Source organism: Papaver somniferum, chromosome 5 (genome assembly GCF_003573695.1).
Source record: "Papaver somniferum cultivar HN1 chromosome 5, ASM357369v1, whole genome shotgun sequence".
NCBI classification, from domain to species: domain Eukaryota; kingdom Viridiplantae; phylum Streptophyta; class Magnoliopsida; order Ranunculales; family Papaveraceae; genus Papaver; species Papaver somniferum.
This window is the reverse complement of record NC_039362.1, coordinates 179,647,604-179,670,761: the sequence shown is the minus strand read 5'-3', so window position 1 is coordinate 179,670,761 and position 23,158 is coordinate 179,647,604. Positions and strand designations below refer to the sequence as shown.

The window sequence follows — 23,158 nt, the reverse complement described above, 5'->3', positions numbered from 1 at the left end:
CCTACCGGAAAATGCTGTACCAATTGCGCAAAGGTAAACACAAAGTACAACCTTATCCGACAGTTTCAAATTCAAATTTTGAATTAACTGACAACTTCAGATACCGTGCTTCTCAAACGGCAAGAAATGAATGGCCTAAAAAGAGACAGTTGGAGGTGGGTCAACTCTAAGGGGATAAGAGCGCCCACAACAATTACTCAATTCTTCAACAGACATAACCAAAACGTCAAACAAAATTTGACAAAGAGGAGTCCAGCAAAAACGGTTACAGTGAAAGACTTTGTCAATCGTTACTTCAATGGATATTAAAATTAACTTGGGTACTGATGGTTTAAATGGATATTAAAATTTTAATGTGGAACTTGAGAGGACTCACTTCTACGGATAAGCTGGATGGACTCAAAGATTTAATCAGAAAAGTTAAACCAAATGTATGTCTCATACAGGAAACTCATATGATGAAAATGAACAATTGGTGGGTAAAAAATACATGGGGTAATGAGCACAATCAATGGAGAGATATACCTTCTCAAGGTTTGTCTGGTGGCTTACTTTCCATATGGGATGATAATCTCTTTGAATGTATAGATGAGATTACAGGCCCAAATACTTTGTCTCAAAAACTCAAATGCAGGTCTGATAATTATGAATGGTGTGTTACAAATGTTTATTCTCCATGTACTTACTGGGAAAGATGGGATTTCTGGGAAGAAATGGATAACTTAACTGGGTGGGTTCTGAGCATTGGTGCATTGGTGGAGATTTTAATGCCATCAGAAGAAGAAGAGAAAGGAATAAGCCAGGAGGGTCTAGAAGGAACAGCAGACTCTTCAATGAATACATGGAACAACATGAATTAATAGATCTACCACTCAATGGAGGCTCTTACAATCAAATCCTCTTCTTTGCAGGCTTGACAGATTTCTAGTTTCACCCCAATTGAAGGTAAATTTCCTCTCATCACTCAAACTGTTCTGACTAGAATTTTGTCAGACCATTCTCCTATCCTTCTTACAACATCAAATGTAGCCATAAATAAACCACCTTTTAGAGTAGAAAGTTTCTGGTTCTCTCATCCTGACTTTCTTACAAAATTATCTTTATGGTGGAGCACTATGGTTTTTACTGGATCTCCTAGCTTCATTCTCTCAAAAAAACTTCAAAACCTCAAATTTTTTCTCAAGTGTTGGAGTAGAGAAACTTATGGTCAGATAGAGAATGAGTTGTCCACACTCATTGGTGATCTAAATATGCTTGAAGAAAATGGGGCATTATCTAGTCAACCGTTTAATGATAGAGCCGATTGGATGTCACAACTCAAGAAAATAAACTCTGACAATGCAAGAAAATGGTTGACTAGAGCTAAAACTCAGCACTTTCAGGAAGGAGATGCTAATACAAAGTATTTTCATACTCTAGCAAATGGCAGAAGAAGAAGAAACACTATCCAAAAGATAACTATAAATGGAATGGATGATTTCAATCAAGCCAACATCATGGAGGAAATTACCAACTACTTCTTCAATTTATTCCAAGACAAGCATGAAATTAGGCCACAAATGAACTCATAATTCTCCACTAAAATTTCTTTAAAAGAGAGCATTGAAGTAGAAAAAGCAATCACAGAAGAAGAAGTCTGGGAAGTAATCAAGCACTTCAAAAACAACAAATCTCCAAGTGCAGATGGATACAATATGGAGTTTTACAAGGTGGCGTGGCAGGTGATTAAAACAGATTTCATGCAATCATTAAGGAGTTTGAGATTCACAGGTAAATAGGTTGGAGAATAAATTGCTCTTTCATCAATTTAATACCAAAAAAAGAACAAGTTGGAACACCACAGGACTTCAGACCAATCAGTCTTGTAAGTAGTGTCTATAAAGTAATCTCCAAAGTTCTTTCTCAAAGATTCAAAAAAGTCCTTCCCATGCTAATATCTGAGAATCAGGGTGCTTTCATAGAAGACAAACAAATCCTAGATGGTATTCTTATAGCTGGGGAAATGATTGATTCAAGATTCAAATTAAAAAACCTGGAATTTTATGTAAATTGGATATTCAAAAAGCTTTTGATAATGTCAGTTGGCATACAATCAAGAGTGTACTTCAAAGCTCTGGGTTTGGAGAAAAATGGATTAGCTGGATTGAATGGTGTGTAACTACAGCCCAACATTCCCCTTAATCAATGGAAGCTCAACAAGAAAATTCAAGCCACAAAAAGGGTTAAGACAAGGAGACCCATTGTCCCCATTCCTTTTCATTCTAGTTGCAGAAATATTCTCCAAATTAATGAAGAATGCAGTGCAACTTAATATGATATCAGGGTTTTCCATTAATTCTATTCAAATCTCTCACCTACAATTTGCAGATGACACATTAGTGTTTCTGGATGCTAGTGAAGAGGAAGCTGAAAATTTGTTTCTCATCCTTCAAATCTTTGAAGCCATCACAGGCTTGTCAGTAAACTACACCAAAAGTGCAGTTATGAGTATTAGGGAAGATAATAAAATTCAAATTGTAGCTGAGATCCTCAAATGCAAGATTGAGTCACTTCCCCTCAAGTATCTGGGTATGTCAGTGGGAGCAAACTCAAGATGCAGTGCAATATGGGAGTCAATTATTGAGAAATTCCAAAAAAAGCTAGCACCATGGAAAAGGAAATTCTTCACAAAAGCAGGTAAACGGTTATTAATTAAAACTTCCCTTGCTAGCCTCCCTATATATTACATGTCTATCTTTCAAATGCCTGCTACTGTGGACAAGAAACTGAATCAGATAATGAGAAACTTTCTGTGTGGGTCTTCTTCTGAGAAAAGAAAGATTAAATGGGTAGCATGGGATAGAGCATGCACTCCAAAACATATGGGAGGACTGGGCATAAGAAATCTAAAGCTTACTAATAAAGCATTACTAGCTAAATGGTCTTGGAGGTTCTCAAGGGAGAAGACACAACTTTGGAGAAGACTAATCCAAGAAAAAATGGCCACAAAATCTGATTCTTTATGTGTCAAGGATTCTTCTCAACCTCAAGGTAGAGGCATGTGAAAAAAGATACAAAAGAAAAAAGAAATAGCGGAACATCTCACCACTTTAAAAATCAATAGAGGAACTGCTATTAGCTTCTGGTGGGACAAGTGGTCTAGAGATCAAGAGCTCAAGATTAAATTTCCTAGCATCTTCAAATTGTCAACACAAAAAGACTCTTCTCTGATGGATATGATTGCAGATGGAGTGTGGAATATACAACTGAAAAGAAACCTTACTCAGCAGGAGATTCCACAGATGATGGAATTATTCTCTGTTCAAGGAACCCCTCCAATCCTAAATGATGAGGAAGAAGATGAACTTCAATACAATGCTACTGGAGGATTCTCAGTCAAATTATGCTACAACTGGTTAATACAACAACTGCCTGCAACTCTTAATGAAATTCCTCATTCCTGCATCTGGATACAATTTGTGCCTCAAAAAAACCAGTTTTTCATGTGGCAAGCTGCACAAAATGCCATTCCCACATTGGACAATCTCTTGAGAAGAGGATGTGAAATTCAACAATCAACATGTGCTCTCTGCTCTCTTGCCCCTGAATCTGTGGATCACTTACTCTTACATTGTGATATCTCACACAAGGTATGGTCATACTTTATTGGAGGTTATAACATCAGATGGGTGCAAGGTGGTTCAGTCTCCTCACAATTACAAGCATGGAAATTCAGGAGAGGTAGAAACACGGAAAGAAAAATATGGCCACTGATTATCTTTGCAATTAGCTGGACTCTTTGGGATGAAAGAAATCGCAGAGTAATGGCTCATAAAAGACCAAAAGAGGCTGAAGAGATCATCAGTGATGTCAAGTATTTGATTTACATATGGGGAAGTCATCAAAAATGGTTTTCTGGTCTTTCTTTTAGAGAATTGATCACTCACTGGAAAACGATTATAGATTCAGGATAAGTGTTTTCACTGTTATTTAACATGGCTAAGGGTCTTGGATTTATACTTGTAAATACTTATACGGGGGCCTTGTGCCTTTTTACATTTTCTTTTATAAAATCAACCTTTCAAGTCAAAAAAAAAAAGAGAATCCCTCTAATCTAATCTTCTTCCCTTTTCTTCTTCATTTTCATCATTTCTTGAAATTCTTGTTTCAGTCTAATCTTAGAGAGAATGGGAAATGTTTTTGGATTTCTGTGTGGGTGTTGGGTTTCGAAAGCAAAAAAATAGAAAAAAAAAACATTTGGGGCTTCGTTTGAGATTCACTTTTTCCTTTTTGACGTATAAACAATTTCTTAAAGTTGTTTTTTTATTTTTTTTAACTTTATGAGCTTAAAGTGGTTGGTTGCCAAACACACTCTTAATAACACTTGAAAAGTTTAGATTGCTTTACCGTCTTCAAATTGGGACCTCAATGTCATGGACTCATGTTTCTAGACAAAAATCCCGCTGGGGTCTCTCTATGGACCAGAGGATGAAGACTCATTTATCCTTGGGATTCTTGTCAAGTACCAAAAGACATTGAACTAGTCAATTCACCCTTTCACTTTCTCATCTGCATTTTCTGCTAGCTTCTTCTCAGTGGGTCATACTGCATAACTGCTACAAGGGGTTATCTAACTCCCTTGGGGTTTACCAGTCCAGTGCTAGGATTGTCTTATTTTCTTTAGAATTTGGTAACCCCCTAAAATATTTGATAAACCCCGTAGCAGTGCTAGGATTGTCCTGTCTTCTTTATGCTTTTTGGTTTCCTGAAGCGCACAAAGTTTGTGTGTTTTTCTATCAAATACTGATTTTTTCAGTCTAACCCAGAGAGAAAAATGGGAAATGCCCTAAGGTTTCTTTGTGGGAATTGTTTCAACCCAATAGATCATCAAGAGTATGAATCATTGGGGGATCACCATGGTTTCTCCACTGATACTGTTGGTGTTTCAGCTCTAGCTCATGATCTTTTCCAGTTTGACATCACTTCTCAGGTGCCTGAACGGCTTAGTGGGCATGTTGCATCATCACTGGAAGCTCGAGCTACATGGTACTTTCTAATTCCATCCTACTACTTGTTTGATTGATCTCAAAACCCCCATATTTTGAGATTATGTTCTTCAATCTGTTCTGAAATGCCTCCATTCTGAAATTTGTGTGTAAAATTTGAAGGTACAACAAGCTATTGCTGGCATGGAAAGAAGCAAACCCACCACCAAAAACACCAGAACAAACATCTAAGCTTGTCATTCAGACATTAGAGCTAGCATATGATGTAGAGGTACATTACAAAACCCCCAAATTCTCTATTCTTGTTACTTTGGCCTTCAGTTGTTGAGAGCATTAAGAAACAATAGTACTAATTAGGGTTTTTTTGTTACTGTTGCTATAGGGTACATTGCAAAACCCAATTTCTCTATTTTTGTTGCTTAGGCCTTCAATTATTGAGCATTGAGAAAAAGTAATAATTAGTGGTCTTTGCTATTGTTATTGCTATAGGGTTTATTGAAATTCTATGGTCTCCCTATTCCGCGTGATCGGGTTGAAGTTCCGGGGGTAGTAGTATTTCCTCCTCCTCCCCCTCCGCCCGAACAAGTGAAATACGTATTGCAGTCATTTCGAGTAAGATAATGCTCTAGAACTGATGGCAAATCTATTTCATATTTTGTTTCCATTGTGAGGATTGTATGTCTTGGTCTCACAAATTTTCGTATTAGGTGGAGGTATTACTGCTGGGGATTGCTTAACGGTTTATTTGGATGTTGCGGACACAACGGAAGCACCCAATGTGCCCAAGGTTGTGCAAATAGCGGTATCAGAACGACTGAAAGCACGGGCATTTAAGGATTATGCTAAGGCAGATGCATTATACAAGAAGATTGTGGATTCTGATTACAGGTAGTTGCTCTTCTCAAAATTGTGTTTCCTCAGCAATATATATCAATAATAATGCCCATTTTGTGCTTATTGCATGTACAGACTCTTAAGAGGTGCAAACAATGTGGAAATTCTTGCAAAAAGATTCCGGATTCGATTGAGGTAAAACAAATCCCTGTTTGATGGTTGAATGAAATCCAATTTGTTCGTAATCATCTTGGAATACTATTGGATAAACAGGGGTATTGATGCACCGGAAGACAAAATGCACTATGGAAAAGAGGCTGAAGAAGAACTTATTAACCTGGTTCAAGGCAAGTGTTTGACTATTGGTATGGTGAGGATAAATACGGTCGGCTCGTAGGAGACGTCTATTGCAATGGAAAATTCGTACAGGTAACATACGACAGCCTTATTGCCAAGAATTCCTTTACATCACTCTGAACTTGAAATTTCATCCTTTGCAACTCATCCTTCCTGTAGGAGGTAATGCTCAAGAAAGGGTGTGCATGGCATTGTGCAGCCTTTGACAACCGTCCTGAACTTACAAAGGTGAGCGCGCGGGTTACCTTGTGTTCCTGATCTTAGCTGTTCTTTTTTTGTTAGTTATTTGACACACCTCCATGCTTCAACTAAATTAGTGGGAAATGGAGGCTAGAGCTGCTGGTGTCGGATTGTGGGCAGTGTCAAATCCTGAAAAGCCATGGGAATGGAGAAAAAAGAACCCTGAAATGCCATGGGATTGGAGAATACCAATCATCACTAAAACAACCTGTTAGAGTTGATAGTTGAGCTACTGTATTCTACACAAACAGTCTGAGGATTCCTTGTAGAACTTGCACTCTTAAGAAAACTTTGTTGTAATGAATCCAGTTGACTTTCTATTCAAGAATTGCAAATTTAGGATGATACTTTATTTTTGATGTTTTTTTACAAATGAAAAAAGATGCTGACCGGTTTTGGGAAAAATTTGTACAAGAACTTCAGTTTGAAGAGGCTAAGAAACTTGGTCATATCTAGCGAAGTTTGACAGTTGCTCAGCCTCTTTAAACCGCAATGCTTGTACAAAGGCTTTCAGCAAGAGACCTGCAAGTTCCCAAATCTTGTTTTTGGACTTTTAACCCGGTTTGTAGCATTATAACTACCGACCTGGCATTACATAAGCATCAGTACCCAGTCAGCAAACTTGGACATTTAGAATACTGTAACTAAATTTACCAGCATTCAAATTCTATACCTGTTACCAAAACAGGATATTCTTATTGCGCACTAGGATTAGATTTCCATGCGTGGTTCACTGAGACATGAGACAAGATTCTTTGCAATGACCAAAATAAGAGTGCCATTTGCAATGACCCCTTGGGAACAGCGAGAACAAGGTGGACCATTGTTGTGCCATTTCTGCTTGGCTTGGTGGAAGATTTTGGCAATCTTCTTTTCACTCGTGGAAACTAAATTTACAATTAATGGCAATAAGAAAAGTTAAGAATCCATGTCTCTTTCTATCTTCTGCTGGCTTGAGTCGATTTCTCACTTGTCAGTCTTTTTCCGTTTCTTCATTTTTGTTTCCTCAAATTTGTTTACGGGCAAATTATCTGAAGAATCAGAAAGAAGGAATTGGAAGCACAGAGGATTTCAACCGTCAGCTGGATCATTCAAACCCATAGAAAACAATGAATTCAAAGCCCAGAAAAAAAAAGCCCATGTGGTAGAATAATCGTCGGATTCAGAAATTTCTGGAGATGTCTTACCAAACCCATCTTTAGATCAAGGCACCAAAGTTTTAAGTGAAAACTACAGTGAGACCCATTCTCTCAGATTTTTCCACTGAGAAACCCACGGACAAAAAACTTCAGGCGCGCCCCTAATTTTTGGGAAAAAATTATTCTAAAAGCCATAATTTATAAAATTCTGTTTTTTTCTTTTCAAAAGGAAACTACTTCTTCAATTCGTTTTTCTTCTTCCTCCCAAATGCAGATCTTCATCAACACTTGAATCAGATCGAGAAAAGCGATTATTTGAGGTCGATGGAGCTACGGTTGTGTTGTTGCAGAAAGATAGTTGAAGCTGCTGCCGAATCTGGTGATGATTGAAGAGAATATTTTGTTGTTGCTGGTAATAAATATGCTATGAGATCGACGGGGGTTTTGAGTCCGTTGCTGCTATGAAGATTGAGATGATGAATTGATGGTTTTCTGTGATGGTTAGGGTTGCAGATGAACAGGAAAGAAAATTACAGCAGCAAGGAATTTCGAATTTAATCTGAATCTGTGTTGCAATCCAGAAGATATTGTGGATGTATCAAGATTTAGAAGATGGGGGTTGAGATGTGGAGAGTGGTTTTCTGAAACTACAGTTAGGGTATGGAGAAGATTGAGAAGATGAAGATGGTATTGATTAGAATTAGAGATGGGCTTTGGCCGTTACGATGAAGAAGGGTTTGTTCTTGAGTTCAATGATTAGAACTGATATAGAGGAGAAAACAAGGGTTGCTGGTGGATCTGAAATTGAAGGGGATTTTAGAAAACAAGGGTTGGTAGGAAAATCATGATGATGTTGTCGCTTCAGGAGGTGATACAAATTCAGAACATAAAGGTAATATAGAGTTCAATTTGAGAGTTTTCTCTTGATTGATTTTAAGATTGTATTGCGAAATTGTTTATTGATTATAGAATTTAGATGGGTTTTAGTTAGATTTGAAATAGAGATGATTGGTGGTTTGTTAATTACAGAGGAAGGAAGTTTGAGCCTGTTCATGCTTGTTATTATGTGAGTGAGTGATGATTTTGGTTGTGTAAAGGCATGAACTGATTGCGCGTTACATAATAGAAATGGGTTGTTGCAACTGGAATGATGTGGGTTGAAATACTCTTCTGTTAGTAGAGTGGATGATAATGAACTTGAATTACAAAGATGTTGGTGGATGAATGAACATCTAGTGGATATGTTTTGGCTGTAAATGAGTGCTTATGCACTAGTTTTTTTATGTCGTTTACACTCAAAAAAAAATTGTTCTGTTTAGTTTAGTAGGGACAGTGAGATGCCATTTCTAGTGGTAAGCTCAACAGTCGGAATGCTGCCAGTCTTTGTGAATTTGATGCCTTTCCGGCCAAACTTCTGGTCAAGCGTAGACGACGATGTACTGGTTTCGGTAATGTGGTGGCAAAGGATGATGGGTTTGGCGTGCGTGTGACGTGAATTTAAAAGAAAATGGAGGTGTGAATAGTGATGCATGACAGGTTATGCATCTACAAATTTGTTGCATAACTTGTTATGCGTTCTCGAAATTGGTTGCATAACACTATCTGCAGTTTTTTTTTTTTTGTTTTCTTTTTGCATAACTTGTTATGCAGTCCAGAAAACGGTTGCATAGCATGTTATGCAATAACTTTTTTGTCACTATCGGAACCAACAAAAACAAAGACTGCATAACTTGTCATGCACCAATAATAATATCTGCGTAACATGTTATGCAGTTGTGAAAATCGATGCATAACCTGTTATGCATTCGAAAATATGGTTGCATAATGCATTATACATCGAGAAAATTGATGCATAACTGTTATGCATTGGAAAATATGGCTGCGTAATGCATTATGCATCAATTTTTTATGTACACACTAAAATCAACCAAAACAATGGCAACATAACTTGTTATAAATGCATAACTTTGTTAGGCAATCGAGAAAATGGTTGCATAATTCGTTATGCGTCTGCATAATGTGTTATGCATCTCTTTTGGTGGCTGCATAATGGTTATGTATCAAGTTTTCGAAAATTTTGCCTAAAATGATGATCAACTCCGATTTTTTTCGTGAAAAACAAAAATTTGATATTGTTGTTTGTACTCGTTGTGTAGCTCTCTTAAAAATATTTCCAACGATATAAAATTTTTAAAATTCCAAGGCGCGGATTTTTAGATATGTTATGTCCAAGTTGCGCTTCCAATTATACCCCTGAAAAATTAGGCTGCATAACGAGTTATGCCTGAAAAAATAGTATGCATAACGAGTTATGTATTGATTCTTAATAATTTCATATAATTATGTGTCAAAGAAATAATTATGGGTGTCACGGTACCCAAAATTAATTGTGGGCCTGACAATGATAATATTATTTTTTTGGGTCTCCCCCTAATTTCCCCAAGTTTTAATCGTTGGATTTAGCAATGCTAGCACGCAGTGCATTGTTGAAATATGTTCTATGGAAATGTTGAAAAAAACCAATTCCATGTGGCTAGTTTTGGTTTGACGTAACAAAAGAACCAAATACCCAAAAAAATCAAACAAAAAAAAACAATCCTAGAATAAGTACCAAAAAACCCAATAAAAACCAGAATAATATATAACCAACTAACCACCATACTAAAATAAAAGCTAATATTGATTGAATTATATAAATATATACCTTTCATTGGGCTATGATTTGTTTTGGTCCTTCTAAATAGGATGATTTTTGTCTACTTATAATAAATGGAACCTAATAATTAAATTTTGAGTTCTAGTTAAACATTAAGGATGTAATGAAAACCAAATAAAAAACAAAAACCGATGGGACGGTCTTGAATTCTAATATTGTATTCTGAGCATGGTCTGGGTTGGTTTTTGGTTACTCTTAAGAGATATTGATTTGGTTCTTGGGTTTTGCACAAAACCAAGCCAAACCGAACCACGAACATCCATGTATGGTTTCTCAAAAAATTTAGAAAATAAGTCATAGTGTATTTGGGTCATGATGTGGTTTATAGATAGTGGTAAAAGTGGTTTGATTCTCAGACTTGCGAAGGATAAAATATAGACTTAAATTCTAAAACTAAAATAGAAAACAAACTAAAAATTGTCACAAACTCAACCAAAGATGATATCAATATTAAAAGAACACTGAGGCTAATATTCCATTATTTTCCAAGTTCAAAGTGATTTAATACCAATATTTATATTTATGCAATTTTCTTGTTCAAGTTGATTCTAACTATTGCAATAAGTAGATTCTCAAAATAACAAGTGTAAATCCGAAGCATAGAACATCAAAAACCTAGGTCCAAGTGTGCTCTATCAAAAGAAATAACAATTGCTTAACAAAAATCATTCAAACAATTTTCAACCAAGACAAATAAATCACAAAATAATTGCAAATAAATAAATAAAATAGAATATACCACTTATTGTTGGAAAAATAGCTTCATCTATCGCCTCAGCAATGGGGTTTAGCTCCTCATATTAATCACTTTCTCAAATACATGTTTGTTGCTCAAAAGTTGATTAAATAGAAGAGAAGGTATGAAGTAGCGTGTTTGTAACAGTTGTAATAGTTACAAAACGCACTATCACAGAAAGCAGTGTTAAAGAGAAATACTAACAATAATAATTGTTGCAGACTGTTACAGGAACGATAGAACGGAAGTGTTGTAGAACAACGACAGTTTTCTGCGACAGTTTATGTGGGTTGATGTTCTTCGTATTCTTCCTTCTACACCAGTAGAAACGAATGTCTGTAACTCCGATTTTTGTCTCCTTTGGTTCTCTAAACTACCCCCAAAGTATGCGTAACCCTTCCTGGGACTTGAACACACCTTTTATACTGCTCAGAAACCTAAAAATTCCGATAAAAATTCTCTCTTTCTTTTCTTGCAAGTCACGGAAATAATCTTCTCTGCCGACTTGTTTACGCGTTTCTGAGCTTTCCAAATCATCCCAAACTCTCTATTAGGTAAGTAGCTATCTCTTGAAAGATTATCTCCGGTTTAATCTCCCTGAAACTTCAAAAATCAGGCCAGCAGAGACCCGTGTGTAACTTCACCTCTGTTTTGCTCCAACTCGAGTTCTAGCCCAATTGAATCCATTCCAGCGCCCATACCAAGCCTGTTATGCTAAATCACGTTCATCCCAACAAATTCCCGCGATTGAATCTCCCTAAAACAGCCTAGAAATCCAACCCTAACTCTGGTATGCAAACTGTTTTTTTTCTCGCCAATTTTTTCTTTTGAATTTTGAGAAGAAAGTGGTCTCCCCCTATCCAGACTGGGGGTGTGAATAGTAGATGCCTTGCAAGGATGCCCCTTATTAGTTAGGTTGCCCCTTATCCATGGTGAGAGTCCGAATAGCAAATGTCCTCCGGGGGTGCCCCGCGCAACTTTTCGAGCCAATTTTTCCAAAAATGTTTATTGGCCAAAAATACCTACACACACATAAAACACCATAATAAGTACAAAAATGAGCACTATTAATATATAGAATTGAGACAAATTAGACACAAAAATGTGTCTATCAAATACCCCCAAACCTATTATTTGCTAGTCCTTGAGCACAAATAAAATAAAATAAAATAAAATAGAATCCTAACTCACTGACACAGGCATTGTCGATTGCATTTAGCGTATGCAATAAACCTTTAAACCCCTAAGTGTCCCTAGTGGCGGAGTGTTGTCTCCGAAGGGCTTACAAGAGGTATACCCACAAAACCTTTACTCCAGACCCTAGCTATCTAGGAAGAACCTTGGAAGGCACTAAAGAATCTCCTTGGTTGGCATACTTATTGACTACAGGAGGAAGTTCCCTGATGCGAAATTCCAATTGTTGTACACGAGTTTGCACTCAAGCATACTAAAATTCATATAAAGTGATATAACTCTACTCAGATAGTTGCACTATGGACATCAATATCCGGAGTCAAGAACTAATCACATGTATATAGAAAAAACATAGATGGTTTTGATGTTTACTAAGTGAACGGTGTTTCCCATATCTGTCTGAAGGCCTCCCCCAAAATGAACCTATCCTAATGGATTGAGATATTGGTCTGACTAATATCAACAAAACTGGCACATACAAGGTAACCAGTGATCGATAATATAACTCTAGGTCAACACAACTGGCATATACAAGGGTACCAGTGGTCGACTTTATTGAATTTATTCCTTTTGTTCAAATGGTCTGGTCTCAATGTGTTTTCTTTTGGCATCTCAATCACTCTAATTCACCCTAGCATTGGTAACAACTTTAATCGTGAGCCCCACCTAATCACTTACAATAACATAGTTTAAAAACAAAATAAAATAAAAATAGAAGTGAAAAGGACTCAACGAGATATGGTGAAACTATCATGTTAGTTCTAACACCTAAGCTCTGTGCTTTTATGAATAGACTCTTCTAGATGTTTCCATCTAATCAGATTGGTTCCTTAACTCCTACAACCAAAATGCTTCCATCCACTTAGGTTGGTTAGTGTTATCCTTAATATGCATAAATTTCTAGGCTCTGGAGTTTATTAATGCAACTAAAAAGTTTCTCCCATACCCCAAAACTTAAATCTAACATTGTCCTCAATGTTCTAAAGATGAAATTAAAAGCATGAACAAGGAGAAACTGTTACCATTGAAGCAAAAGAGTTAAGGAAAGATATTACCGTGTTGCATGAGATTGGGTTACCTCCCAAGAAGTGCTAAGTTTAAAGTCTTCAGCCAGACATCAAGTTTCATAGAATGGCTAGTTACCTTTCAAATCATATATCAGTAGTCGAAATAACTGTGGGTCATCAAAACCAAATAAAACTTCCACTAATATGAAACAACTGCACAGGATCAGAAAAAATAACATAAGGAGCACAACCTCATTGAAAGTTTCTTGCAAGACAACTGGATTTATTTGGGGCGCCCAATTGGGCTTCATATGAGTGTCTTGAAAAACAGATTCATCCGAACAACAGGACTTTAATATCTGGATTTCCTCCTGAACAGTATCAAGAGGATCAGGCTGTGGAGTCTGAATAGACTCAAGTGATACCTCATAAGCACTAGCATCGAGTCCCAAGTTAGGGACTTTTACTGAGGATAGTTGACGATCACTACCCCCAAACTTAGAATTTTAGGTGTCTCTAAATAGACTAGTCACAATATTCATAATTTCTAGACCATCAGGTTTCTGAAAAAGGTCAATTGCTTTCTCTGAGTTATAATCAGGTGGTTCATCCTCTAAATTCTTTTGAGGTATACTAGATGTAGGACTTATATGTTTCATATCCTGTATGGTCAACCCTAGAGTTTCCTTAATTTCTTGAAGCACGATTTCTGGCCTACTGTCCTGATCGGATGCTATAATCACAGGCAAAGTCTTAGATGGCCCTAAGAATGCAGATTTAGGGTCCAACTTAGGAGGCTCTTCTGAACAAGGGATTAGGGTAGACTCAAAAGATTGTAATGGTTCGAACCTAGCTTTCCATTTACCAGTATCTAACATAGGAATAGAATCCAACATAGCATTCACTTGTTCAATGTTGCTATCTTCGTCGAAATCCATGTTAAAGTGGGCTATATAACTCTCTAATGGATCTTCCGATGCGATATTTGGTAATGACTCCTGAACTAAGGTTCCTATCATGTTCACCTCTTCAATGCACGTGTCATCTAGCTCAGAATGTAGCTTATTGACATTAAAAATATTTAACTGAATAGTCATATTACCAAAATATAGATTCCTAATACCATTTCGACAGTTTATGATCGCATTAGACGTAGCTAAAAATGGGCGACCTAAAATCACAGGTATCTGGTTCTCTGGGTCAGGGACAGGTTGGGTATCTAAGACCACGAAATCCACAGGATAAATAAACTTGTCGACCTTAATAAGAACATCTTCTATCACTCCACGAGGAATCTTGACAGACCTATCAGCTAACTGCAATGTTATCTTGGTAGGTTTCAATTCACCGAGCCCTAGATTTAAGTACACATGGTATGGGAGTAAGTTCACACTGGCTCCTAAGTCAAGTAAAGCTTTGTGTACCCTGTGTTTTCCTATCATACAAGCAATGGTAGGCGCACCTGGGTCTTTATATTTAGGAGTTGTGGGGTTCTGAATGATCGAACTTACATGACTAGCTAAAAAGGTTTTTTTAGGGACACTAAGCTTTCGCTTTCGCGTACACATATCCTTAAGAAACTTGGCATAAGCTGGAAGTTTCCTAATTGCTTCTAGTAACGGAAGTTTTATGGTAGCTTTCCTAAAAACCTCCATTATGTCATTAAAGTTGGATTCACTCTTTGTTGGTACTAATAGCTGTGGGAATGGGGATCTAGGCATAAAATAGGGCCTCTCAGGAACCGATTTGACATCATCAGAAACTTTATCAGTCTCCTCAGCTATGGTTGGTCCTGAGGGGTGAACTACAGTATGCTCACTATCGGGCATGGTTACCTGATTGTCTACTAATCTGCCACTCCTAAGGGTTCTAACAACATTCAATTGATTCGATGGTTTTGCACCTACTTCATGAAATCCTCTAGGATTGGGATTAGTCTGACTAGGGAACCTTCTGTTATCTCTCTCACTCAAGGTCTTAGCTATTTGGCCGACTTGAAGCTCTAACTTAGCAAGAGTCTGAGCATTAGTTTGAAAGTTCTGCTTGGTATCCTGTTGAAAACTAACTTGGCTCTTTAATAACATGTCCTGGCTCTGTGCTAACATATCCTGGCTCTTTCTTAATATACTAAGAGATTCCTCTAAGCTCGTTACTCTGTTCTCTGAAGTGCTCTGAAACTGACCTGAAGAGTTATTATCTAAACCAAAACCTGGGAGAGCATTAGAATTACTAAACTGACCTTGACTCTGGCCTTTAGACCACGAAAGGTTCGGATGGTTTCTCCAACCAGGATTATAGGTTTCTGAATATGGGTCAAACTTCTGACGGTTATCGAATCTAGTGTTATTATAGAGAGCATTGGCTTGCTCTTCATTATTCTGGCCTTCCCAAAAAGGATTATACCCTAATTAAATCAAAAAGAAAATCAGTTTCTCTTTTATCTTCATCTTCCTCTCCTCCCTTTCTCTTCTCCACCTCCACCATTAACGACTCCACCTCCACCGAGGAAAATTCTTCGAACTGATTCATCGCGTAATCGTCGATTATAAAACTTTAACCGACGATTAACTTCTTCTACAAATATGGCTAAAACAAAGCAAACCGCTCGCAAAGCACTTCAAATTCCTAACCTTGTAGATACGGTGAATGCAAAGGTGTACGTGCGAAGAGCTCCTGAAGCAAGCAAATCGAAACCCAAAAAGGGAATGGCTCCAATTAGAGGGTACGTGAACTTAAACCCACCTCCTATTCGATGTTTTGGTTGTTTTTTGATTGTATAATCGAGATTGGTAACTGAAAAATAGAAGTTACAGAGTGAGAGTCGTTAGCATCGAAGAAATAATATCCTAACGACTCTTACATTGAATGTTTTTTCTATGAAAAATCGTTAACCTGTTAGTGTAAATATGACGACCCTTGTTCTGCTATTTCGACCATTTGTGCCCTAGAATAGAGTCGTCGCCATATTAGGTTGAAGATGACGACTGTAGTTTGACGACCCCAAATTAGTGCGTAACGACTCTGGGTTGAACTTGAACTTCCTTCTGTTGGAGAAAACGATAGAGTCGTCAGTAGTATATAATCCCTAGACTAGAGTCGTTAGTAATCTGTAATCCCTAGAGTCATCATCTCTTTTAAAGGGTCGGAAGTTACTTGTTTGACGACCCAAGTTTAATCTTTAACGACCCTTTAAGGACCAAAATCATCCTCACTGTCCAATTTTTGCAAAGAGTCGTTACCTTATAAACTACAGTCGTTACTTTGTAATGAAGAGTCGTTAGTTTGTTAGAGCATATTATTGACGACTCTTTAACTGATAGAGATAAAGTTGATGTCTTATAAAAAAAAATTCGTGTTTGGAATATAGTGACAAGAAAACGAAAGACAAGGTTGAAATCACGATAACTCCTCCTTCGAAACCTCCCCGCAACGATAAATACTTACTTGTCGGTCCATTGCGCGGAAGAAGGCCGAGTGAGGTATAATTTTTTATCACCGAACCAAGAGACAAAGGTAATGAGTTATCTGATTCGTCAGAATCAGACACTCATGTTGTTTCAGCTAACACTAGTGTTGAAGAAGAAGATGAACAAGAAGAAGAGCAAGTAGAGGAGGAACAGGGTGTAGAACATGAGATACAAGAAGAAGAGATTCAAGAAGAAGAAGAGGAACAAGAAGAAGAGCAATAAGAGGAGGAAGAGGGTGAAGGTAATGGTAGTAGTGATGATGAGGATGATGGTAATGAGGAGGAACAACATAAAGGTAATAATAGCGGTGATGATAATGATGATGAGGAGGAAGAGAATGAAGGTAATGATGATGAAAAGGATGAAGGTGGTGATGATGGTAAAACCACTGTTGAGGATGAGGAAGAGAATGCAAAGGCGAAAAATCCGGTAAAGAGGTTTAAGAAGGATGGAACAGATATTGCACCCAGTGCGAGACACGTTCACGCTACTCATTTGATGTAGCCTCCTCTTCGAGGTGGTAAACTTAGAGGAGAACCTATAGATGGGGGCAAAGTTCTATTTGGATATCCTGGATCGTGGGCTCATTGCATTAGTGAGACAATCGTAAGAATCCCAAATTTGCTTGCTATTTGATTAGTTGGTGTTAACTTGTTTATGTTTTGTTTTTTAAATACGTGTTTGTTTATGTTTTGTAGGATCATAAGGATGCCGCACGTCTTTTCTGACACCAATCTTCTTTCAAGAAAGTGGAGTTGTGGCCGCTAGAAGGTGAATGTGCAAGAGTTAGAGATTTGGTTGAAAACTCAGGTTTGTACAATGCCGTTCTGAACTCAAGTTTCGGGATGCCTTTTGAAAACAATCCTGAAGGGGCATTTTATCTTCTTCGACGAAGTTTTGTAGACCCTCGTCGTCTTCTTCACATACTTGTAGTTCTTCCCTTTGTGACTTTCTTCCTTATCCCCGCTCTCTCGCATACCATCTCCATTTTCTTACAATCAATGTGTTTGCTTTGAACAATTACGCACATATTCTCCTTTGCCTTGGAAATAATCCATTCCTTGACCTCGGCCTTTGTTTTCCACGTCTACATTAAACAAATAACACATTCATTATAAAACACTAATTAAACAATTTTCATATGGATATACATTGACTCAAACAATAAAAAACGTACCAAATCGGTCATATATGCTTGGGAGGTATCCGGGCCGACAGTTTCGAGGGGTTCAGGTTGAGAGCTCACACGTACAACCAACAACAAAAAAAGAACAACAAAATCAGTATAGGGTCGTCACTCTGTAAGATGTTAATATGACGACCCAGATAGTCGTCAGCATAATTTACAGGTGAACGACTCTTTAAGTCGTCACCCAGATTTTCTGGAGACCAACGACCCTTTTCTTGATGTATGACGACTCATTTTTATAAAGTGACGACTGTACATTGATAGATATAACCAACTCTGCCCAGTTTTCACCTTGAATCGTCACCTTGTATACATATAAAATAACGACTCTACGAGTCGTTCTCTGGTACATATGAAGAGATGTTTGGTTTTAATCTTTACGGATTAACAATTCATATTAGTGGTTGCATTTATTTTTGAATTTAACTCAACCAAATGTGGTTGAGGCAGTTTGGTTGCTCCATTCTATATATAGAGGCCCATATCTCACCTATTCCATATCAAAACCCTAATTATCAACCTCCTCTTCTCCTTCTCATTTAATTACCATTTAAGAGCAAAAAAAAGAGAAACATCATGACTCCATTCACTAATGAAGAGAATTTTGCCATTACAAGAGCTTGGAAAACAATCACTAACCACTTTGAAAGTCTAGACAAAGACATTGATGAAACATCGGATGCTTGGTGGAACCGCGTATTCATCGTTTTTGTGGCGTTGGACGGAAATTGCAACTCAAGGTCTTTGAAACAAGTCAAGGAACGCTTCCAGAAGATACAATTCGAGTATGATGTTTTGAAAAGAGAACTTAAGGCTGTTAGGGAAGCCTTTCCGGATATGCTGAGTGTTGTAAGAGTAAGTATTTGAACAAGAGGTAAAACTTATAAAAAGCTTTGATCGATACTAACTAAGTATATTTGCATTTCAGTTGGGGAAGGCGTATGCTATTATGAGGAGCTTCGTGGGGAAAAGTTTGAGCTCCACGATTGCTACTTTATCTTAGAAGGCACTAGATATAACTACGTCATATATGATTAAGTGTATAAGTGCACCTTTATTATCTATTGTATTTCATTTTCTTCAATGCAACGCTATGCGAGATGTATGCCTTTTACGATTCAATGAAATGATTCTATGAAATCAAAAATTATGAGAATCTAGTGCAAGGGTCGTTATTTTGTATAACTAATCAAACTAACGACTCTAAAAGAAATTAGTAATTGATAGCTAGGATCTTCATTTCATATGACTACATGTATGACGACCCTAAGTGTTACTTTTTACAGAGAGTTTTGGTTTTAGAGTCGTCAATGTGTAAACAAAGCAACAAAACGACTCTAAGTGACCTAGTTAAAAAGGGTCGTCAATGTTTAGCACACTATCCTAACGATTTTTCATAACCTGGAAAAGTTGCAGGTCTGAGTCTTTATTGGTAGTGTCAATATACTGACGACCTCAGAGAGTCGTTTGGGTATACACCCCCCGACTATGACGACCCTTTCTCTGAGTTGTTCCATAGTGTGGATGATTCGACCACTTGGAGCACCACTCCGACAATTTGAAGAGTATAGGAAGTTTACCTGATTGTTTTGGCCTTGGGGTTCCTCATTTTGAGTGTTGGTTCCTTCATCTTGAGCAATGGGATCTTCATTCCAACCATTGTTCATGCCTTCCTCTATCAACATCTCCTCATCAAACATCCAACCCATATCATTAGTTGAGACAATCTTACCATCAACACAATCATTGTTGTTATTCGAAGCTTCACCAATCTCATTCCCTCCACTTGAATCACCCATTTGTAAAAACCCTAGGTTTTCTTCTCAAAACTCCTCCTCTTCTTCTCAATACATAAAACACATAAAACACATTTTCCATAATTTTTTCCTAAAATCAGATTTTAATCTAAATACACTTACCACACTAATCAAACTAATTAATTCCTAATACTGATCATGTAAGGGCAGTTTTGCCATTTAGAAAATATTTTTTTAAGGGGTGACCCAAATTAGGATTGGGTGACCTTTTTTGTCCCGTAATGCATGGCCCCCAATTAAATTAGGTTATATGATTTTGGTGGTGTTCAAAATTTCTAGGTATGTTGAGAATTTTTATAATTTCCCGAAACCTTCATCCATATAGTACTCATTGGTTGGTTACAAGATTTGTGTATAGGATCCACTGTTTCTCCAAAATGTTCTTATGGTCCGAAATAGTAGTACAAATTTCTCTTTGAAAAGTTGAAACGTTTTTTCAATCTAAATCCACTAGTAGTGAAAGATCATTCATAGGATGGGGAATGGAAGAGGTTATTGATCTTTCTGCAATTAGAGTAGAACCAATACTGCTTCTCCCGTTTGAACATCTGAGTCCGCTAGTAGTCAAGATTGTGCATAAGGTGGGGAATGGAAGAGGTTATTGATCTTTCTGCAATAAAATGTAGAATTTCTTCGGAGAGTTCGAATACTGTTCGAGAACAAATTTTGTAAAGCAAAATGAAATCATTAGAAAATATTTACTTTTTATAAAGCAAATTCGTTATGCTACTAACTTCCGCAATTGACTTTCCCTTCTCGTATCCAAACACCCTCGAAATACCCTCTCAAAAGCAAAAAGATACAATAATATTTTTGCTTCTCTTCAGGATTCCGAAATAACACTTCAAAACATTTGCAAATTGCCATCTTGGGACCTCAATGTCATGGACTCATGTTTTTAGACAAAAATCCCATTGGGAAGATTCTTTGTCAAGTACCAAAAGACATTGAAGTAGTCAGTTCACGCCTTCACTTTTTCAACTTAAGCTCAGCTCATAAAGTTTGTCTGTTTTCTCTATCAAATACCGATTTATTCAGTCTAATCCGGAGAGAAAAATGGGAAATGCTCTTAGGTTTCTGTTTTGAAATTGTTTCAAGCCAATAGATCATCAAGAATATGACTTATTGGGTCACCATGGTGTTTCTACAGCTACTGTTGGTGTTTCAGCTCTAGCTCATGATGTTTTCCACTTTGACATCACTTCTCAGGTACCTGAACGACTCAAGGGGCATGTTACATCATCAATGGAAGCTCAATCTACATGGTATTTTCTAATTTTATACTACTACTTGTTTGATTGATCTCAAAACCCCCATATATCGAAATTATTTTCTGAAATCCCCACATTTTGAAATTTGTGTGTAAAAATTTGTGAAGGCATGGAAAGAAGCAAACCAACCACCGAAAACACCTGAACAAACATCTAGGCTTGTCATTCAGACATTAGAGACGGCTGATGATATAGAGGTACATTGCAAAACCCCCAATTTCTCTATTATTAGTTACTTAGGTCTTCAATTGCTGAGCATTAAGAAAACAATACTAATTAGGGGTTTTTGTTACAGCAATAGGGCTATTGAAATTCTATGGTCTTCCTGTTCTACGTGCACGGGTAGAAGTTCCGGCAGTAGTAGCCTTTCCTCCTACTGCTTCTCTGCCTGAAGGAGGGATGTTTGTATTGCAGGAATTTCGAGTGAGATAATGTTCCTTAAACTTATGGAAAAACCAGCTCTTTTTTTTTTGTTTCCAATTAGGTGGATTCAAGATGTGTTCCTGATGGGGATTGCTTAACGGTTTATGTGGATGTTGCGGACCCAAGGGAAGCTCGCAATGTGCCCAAGGTTGTGCAAGAGGCAGTATCACAACGATTGAGAGCACGTGCTAACATGGATTATGCGACTGCAGATGCATGCTATAAGAAAATTGTGGATGCTGGTTACAGGTTCTCATTGCTCATCTTATATTTTGTTTTCGTTCACCAATAAACATCACCATTACCCACCAATTTGTTCTTCTTGGCCTATATATACAGACTCCTAAGAGGTACTAACAATGAGCATACTCTTACGAAAAGATATCGGGTTAGATTGAGGTAAAACGGATTCCTGTTTGATTTGTCTAAAATGAAATCAAATTTGTTCATATCATTTTGGAATTAACATTATTGGATAAACAGGGGTATTGATGCACCAGAAATCAAAATGCCATACGGGCAAGAGGCCAAGGAAGAACTTACTAAGCTGGTTGAAGGCAAGTGTTTGACAGTTCATGTTTACGGGGTGGATCCACATGGCCGACTCGTAGGAGACGTCCATTGCAATGGAATATTTGTGCAGGTACCATAAAACATCCTTACTGCCAACAATTTCCTTACATTGAAATTAGATACAGTTTAACACTTTGCCCTTGAAATTTCATCCTTTGCAACGCTTCCTTCCTGTAGGAGGTGATGCTCAAGAAAGGGGGTGCATGGAACTATTCAGACTATGGCAACAGCCCTGAACTCGCAAAGGTGAGTGCGCGAGTTGCAAGCAATTCTTGGTCTTAATTGTTTTTTTTCTCTTCTTAGTTATTTGACACGCCTCTATGCTTCAATTAAATTAGTGGGAAATGGAGGCTAGAGCTGCTCGTGTCGGATTGTGGGCATTGTCAAATCCTGAAAAGCCATGGGAGTGGAGGAAAAAGAACCCTGAAATGCCATGGGATTGGAGAATACCAAATCCAAATCCAAAGCTCTGGGAGAATACCAATCAGTAATAAAAGAACTTGCTAGAGTTTATAATTGCGCAATCCCACTCTACACAAACAGTTTTGAGGAGTTTTCAGTCTCGTAGAATTTCAATTGTTAAGAATACTTTGATCAGAGTTGAACAATTGTTGTGAACCCGGTGTTGTGTTTTCAATTAAAGAATTGCAAATTTAGGATTATACTATGTGATTTATTTATGTTATTATTATAATATTTTTTTTTATTATTTATTTTGCAAATGATCCTAATCCATATGTACCTCTGAGGCCTGGGCCCCTGGTTAGTAAGTTAACGGATTATCCGAACACACTGGTACACATATTTTAGGCGTATTTTTATAATCCCGGATCATATTCATGATTTTTATAGCATTTCCAAATAGTTGGAAGACTATACGAATTCACGAATTATTTGTTGTATTAATTGGGTCAATATTTTAACCCATATATATTTGTTGGTGATAATGTATCATAATCTTTGTATGCACTATATAGAACATGGTTTTTCATAAAATACTAGGTATTCCAGGGGCTTATGGCTCCGGCTCAACCTCTCCTTTCTGTGTACATATTTTAGACCTACGCAGGAACCCTGACTGCAAAACAAAATGTAAAGCTCGTCACCAATTCCTGGTCTGATTGTTACATTTATATTTGGAAGTAGTTTTATACTGCCTTTGTTATTACATGCTCGTAGTGAAATGAAATACAAAAAACGGAAAACAATA

General features: G+C 37.3%; 3 protein-coding genes and 1 pseudogene across 3 annotated transcripts; all 4 read left to right on the top strand.

Annotated features, from left to right (window-relative positions):
- The first annotated feature begins 1,694 nt into the window (after positions 1–1,694).
- On the top strand, positions 1,695–3,044 carry LOC113280216. The gene is made up of 3 exons (XM_026528869.1): positions 1,695–1,770; positions 2,082–2,150; positions 2,368–3,044. Exons 1-3 carry the CDS (start codon positions 1,695–1,697, stop codon positions 3,042–3,044), a joined length of 822 nt encoding a protein of 273 aa, XP_026384654.1.
- Positions 3,045–3,209: 165 nt separating this feature from the next.
- Positions 3,210–3,953, top strand: LOC113280214. The gene has a single exon (XM_026528868.1). It carries the CDS (start codon positions 3,210–3,212, stop codon positions 3,951–3,953), a length of 744 nt encoding a protein of 247 aa, XP_026384653.1.
- An 860-nt stretch (positions 3,954–4,813) lies between these two features.
- Positions 4,814–6,686, top strand: LOC113280213 (annotated as a pseudogene).
- A 13,477-nt stretch (positions 6,687–20,163) lies between these two features.
- On the top strand, positions 20,164–22,439 carry LOC113280212 (uncharacterized 38.1 kDa protein-like). Its single transcript, XM_026528867.1, has 9 exons — positions 20,164–20,278; positions 20,509–20,681; positions 20,780–20,890; positions 21,060–21,149; positions 21,437–21,624; positions 21,715–21,774; positions 21,859–22,018; positions 22,126–22,194; positions 22,287–22,439. Exons 1-9 carry the CDS (start codon positions 20,164–20,166, stop codon positions 22,437–22,439), a joined length of 1,119 nt encoding a protein of 372 aa, XP_026384652.1.
- Positions 22,440–23,158: the final 719 nt, after the last annotated feature.

Excerpts from the sequence above, each read along its gene's own strand:
- LOC113280216 (XM_026528869.1), top strand. The coding sequence starts at position 1,695 with ATGGAGTTTTACAAGGTGGCGTGGCAGGTGATTAAAACAGATTTCATG. Across the intron at positions 1,771-2,081 it reads AAGGAGTTTGAGATTCACAG|TTGGCATACAATCAAGAGTG; the intron begins GTAAATAGGTTG and ends TGATAATGTCAG. Across the intron at positions 2,151-2,367 it reads TGGATTAGCTGGATTGAATG|ATGACACATTAGTGTTTCTG; the intron begins GTGTGTAACTAC and ends TACAATTTGCAG.
- LOC113280214 (XM_026528868.1), top strand. The coding sequence starts at position 3,210 with ATGGATATGATTGCAGATGGAGTGTGGAATATACAACTGAAAAGAAAC.
- LOC113280212 (XM_026528867.1), top strand. The coding sequence starts at position 20,164 with ATGGAAGAGGTTATTGATCTTTCTGCAATTAGAGTAGAACCAATACTG. Across the intron at positions 21,150-21,436 it reads AGACGGCTGATGATATAGAG|GTGGATTCAAGATGTGTTCC; the intron begins GTACATTGCAAA and ends GTTTCCAATTAG. Across the intron at positions 21,775-21,858 it reads AGATATCGGGTTAGATTGAG|GGGTATTGATGCACCAGAAA; the intron begins GTAAAACGGATT and ends TTGGATAAACAG.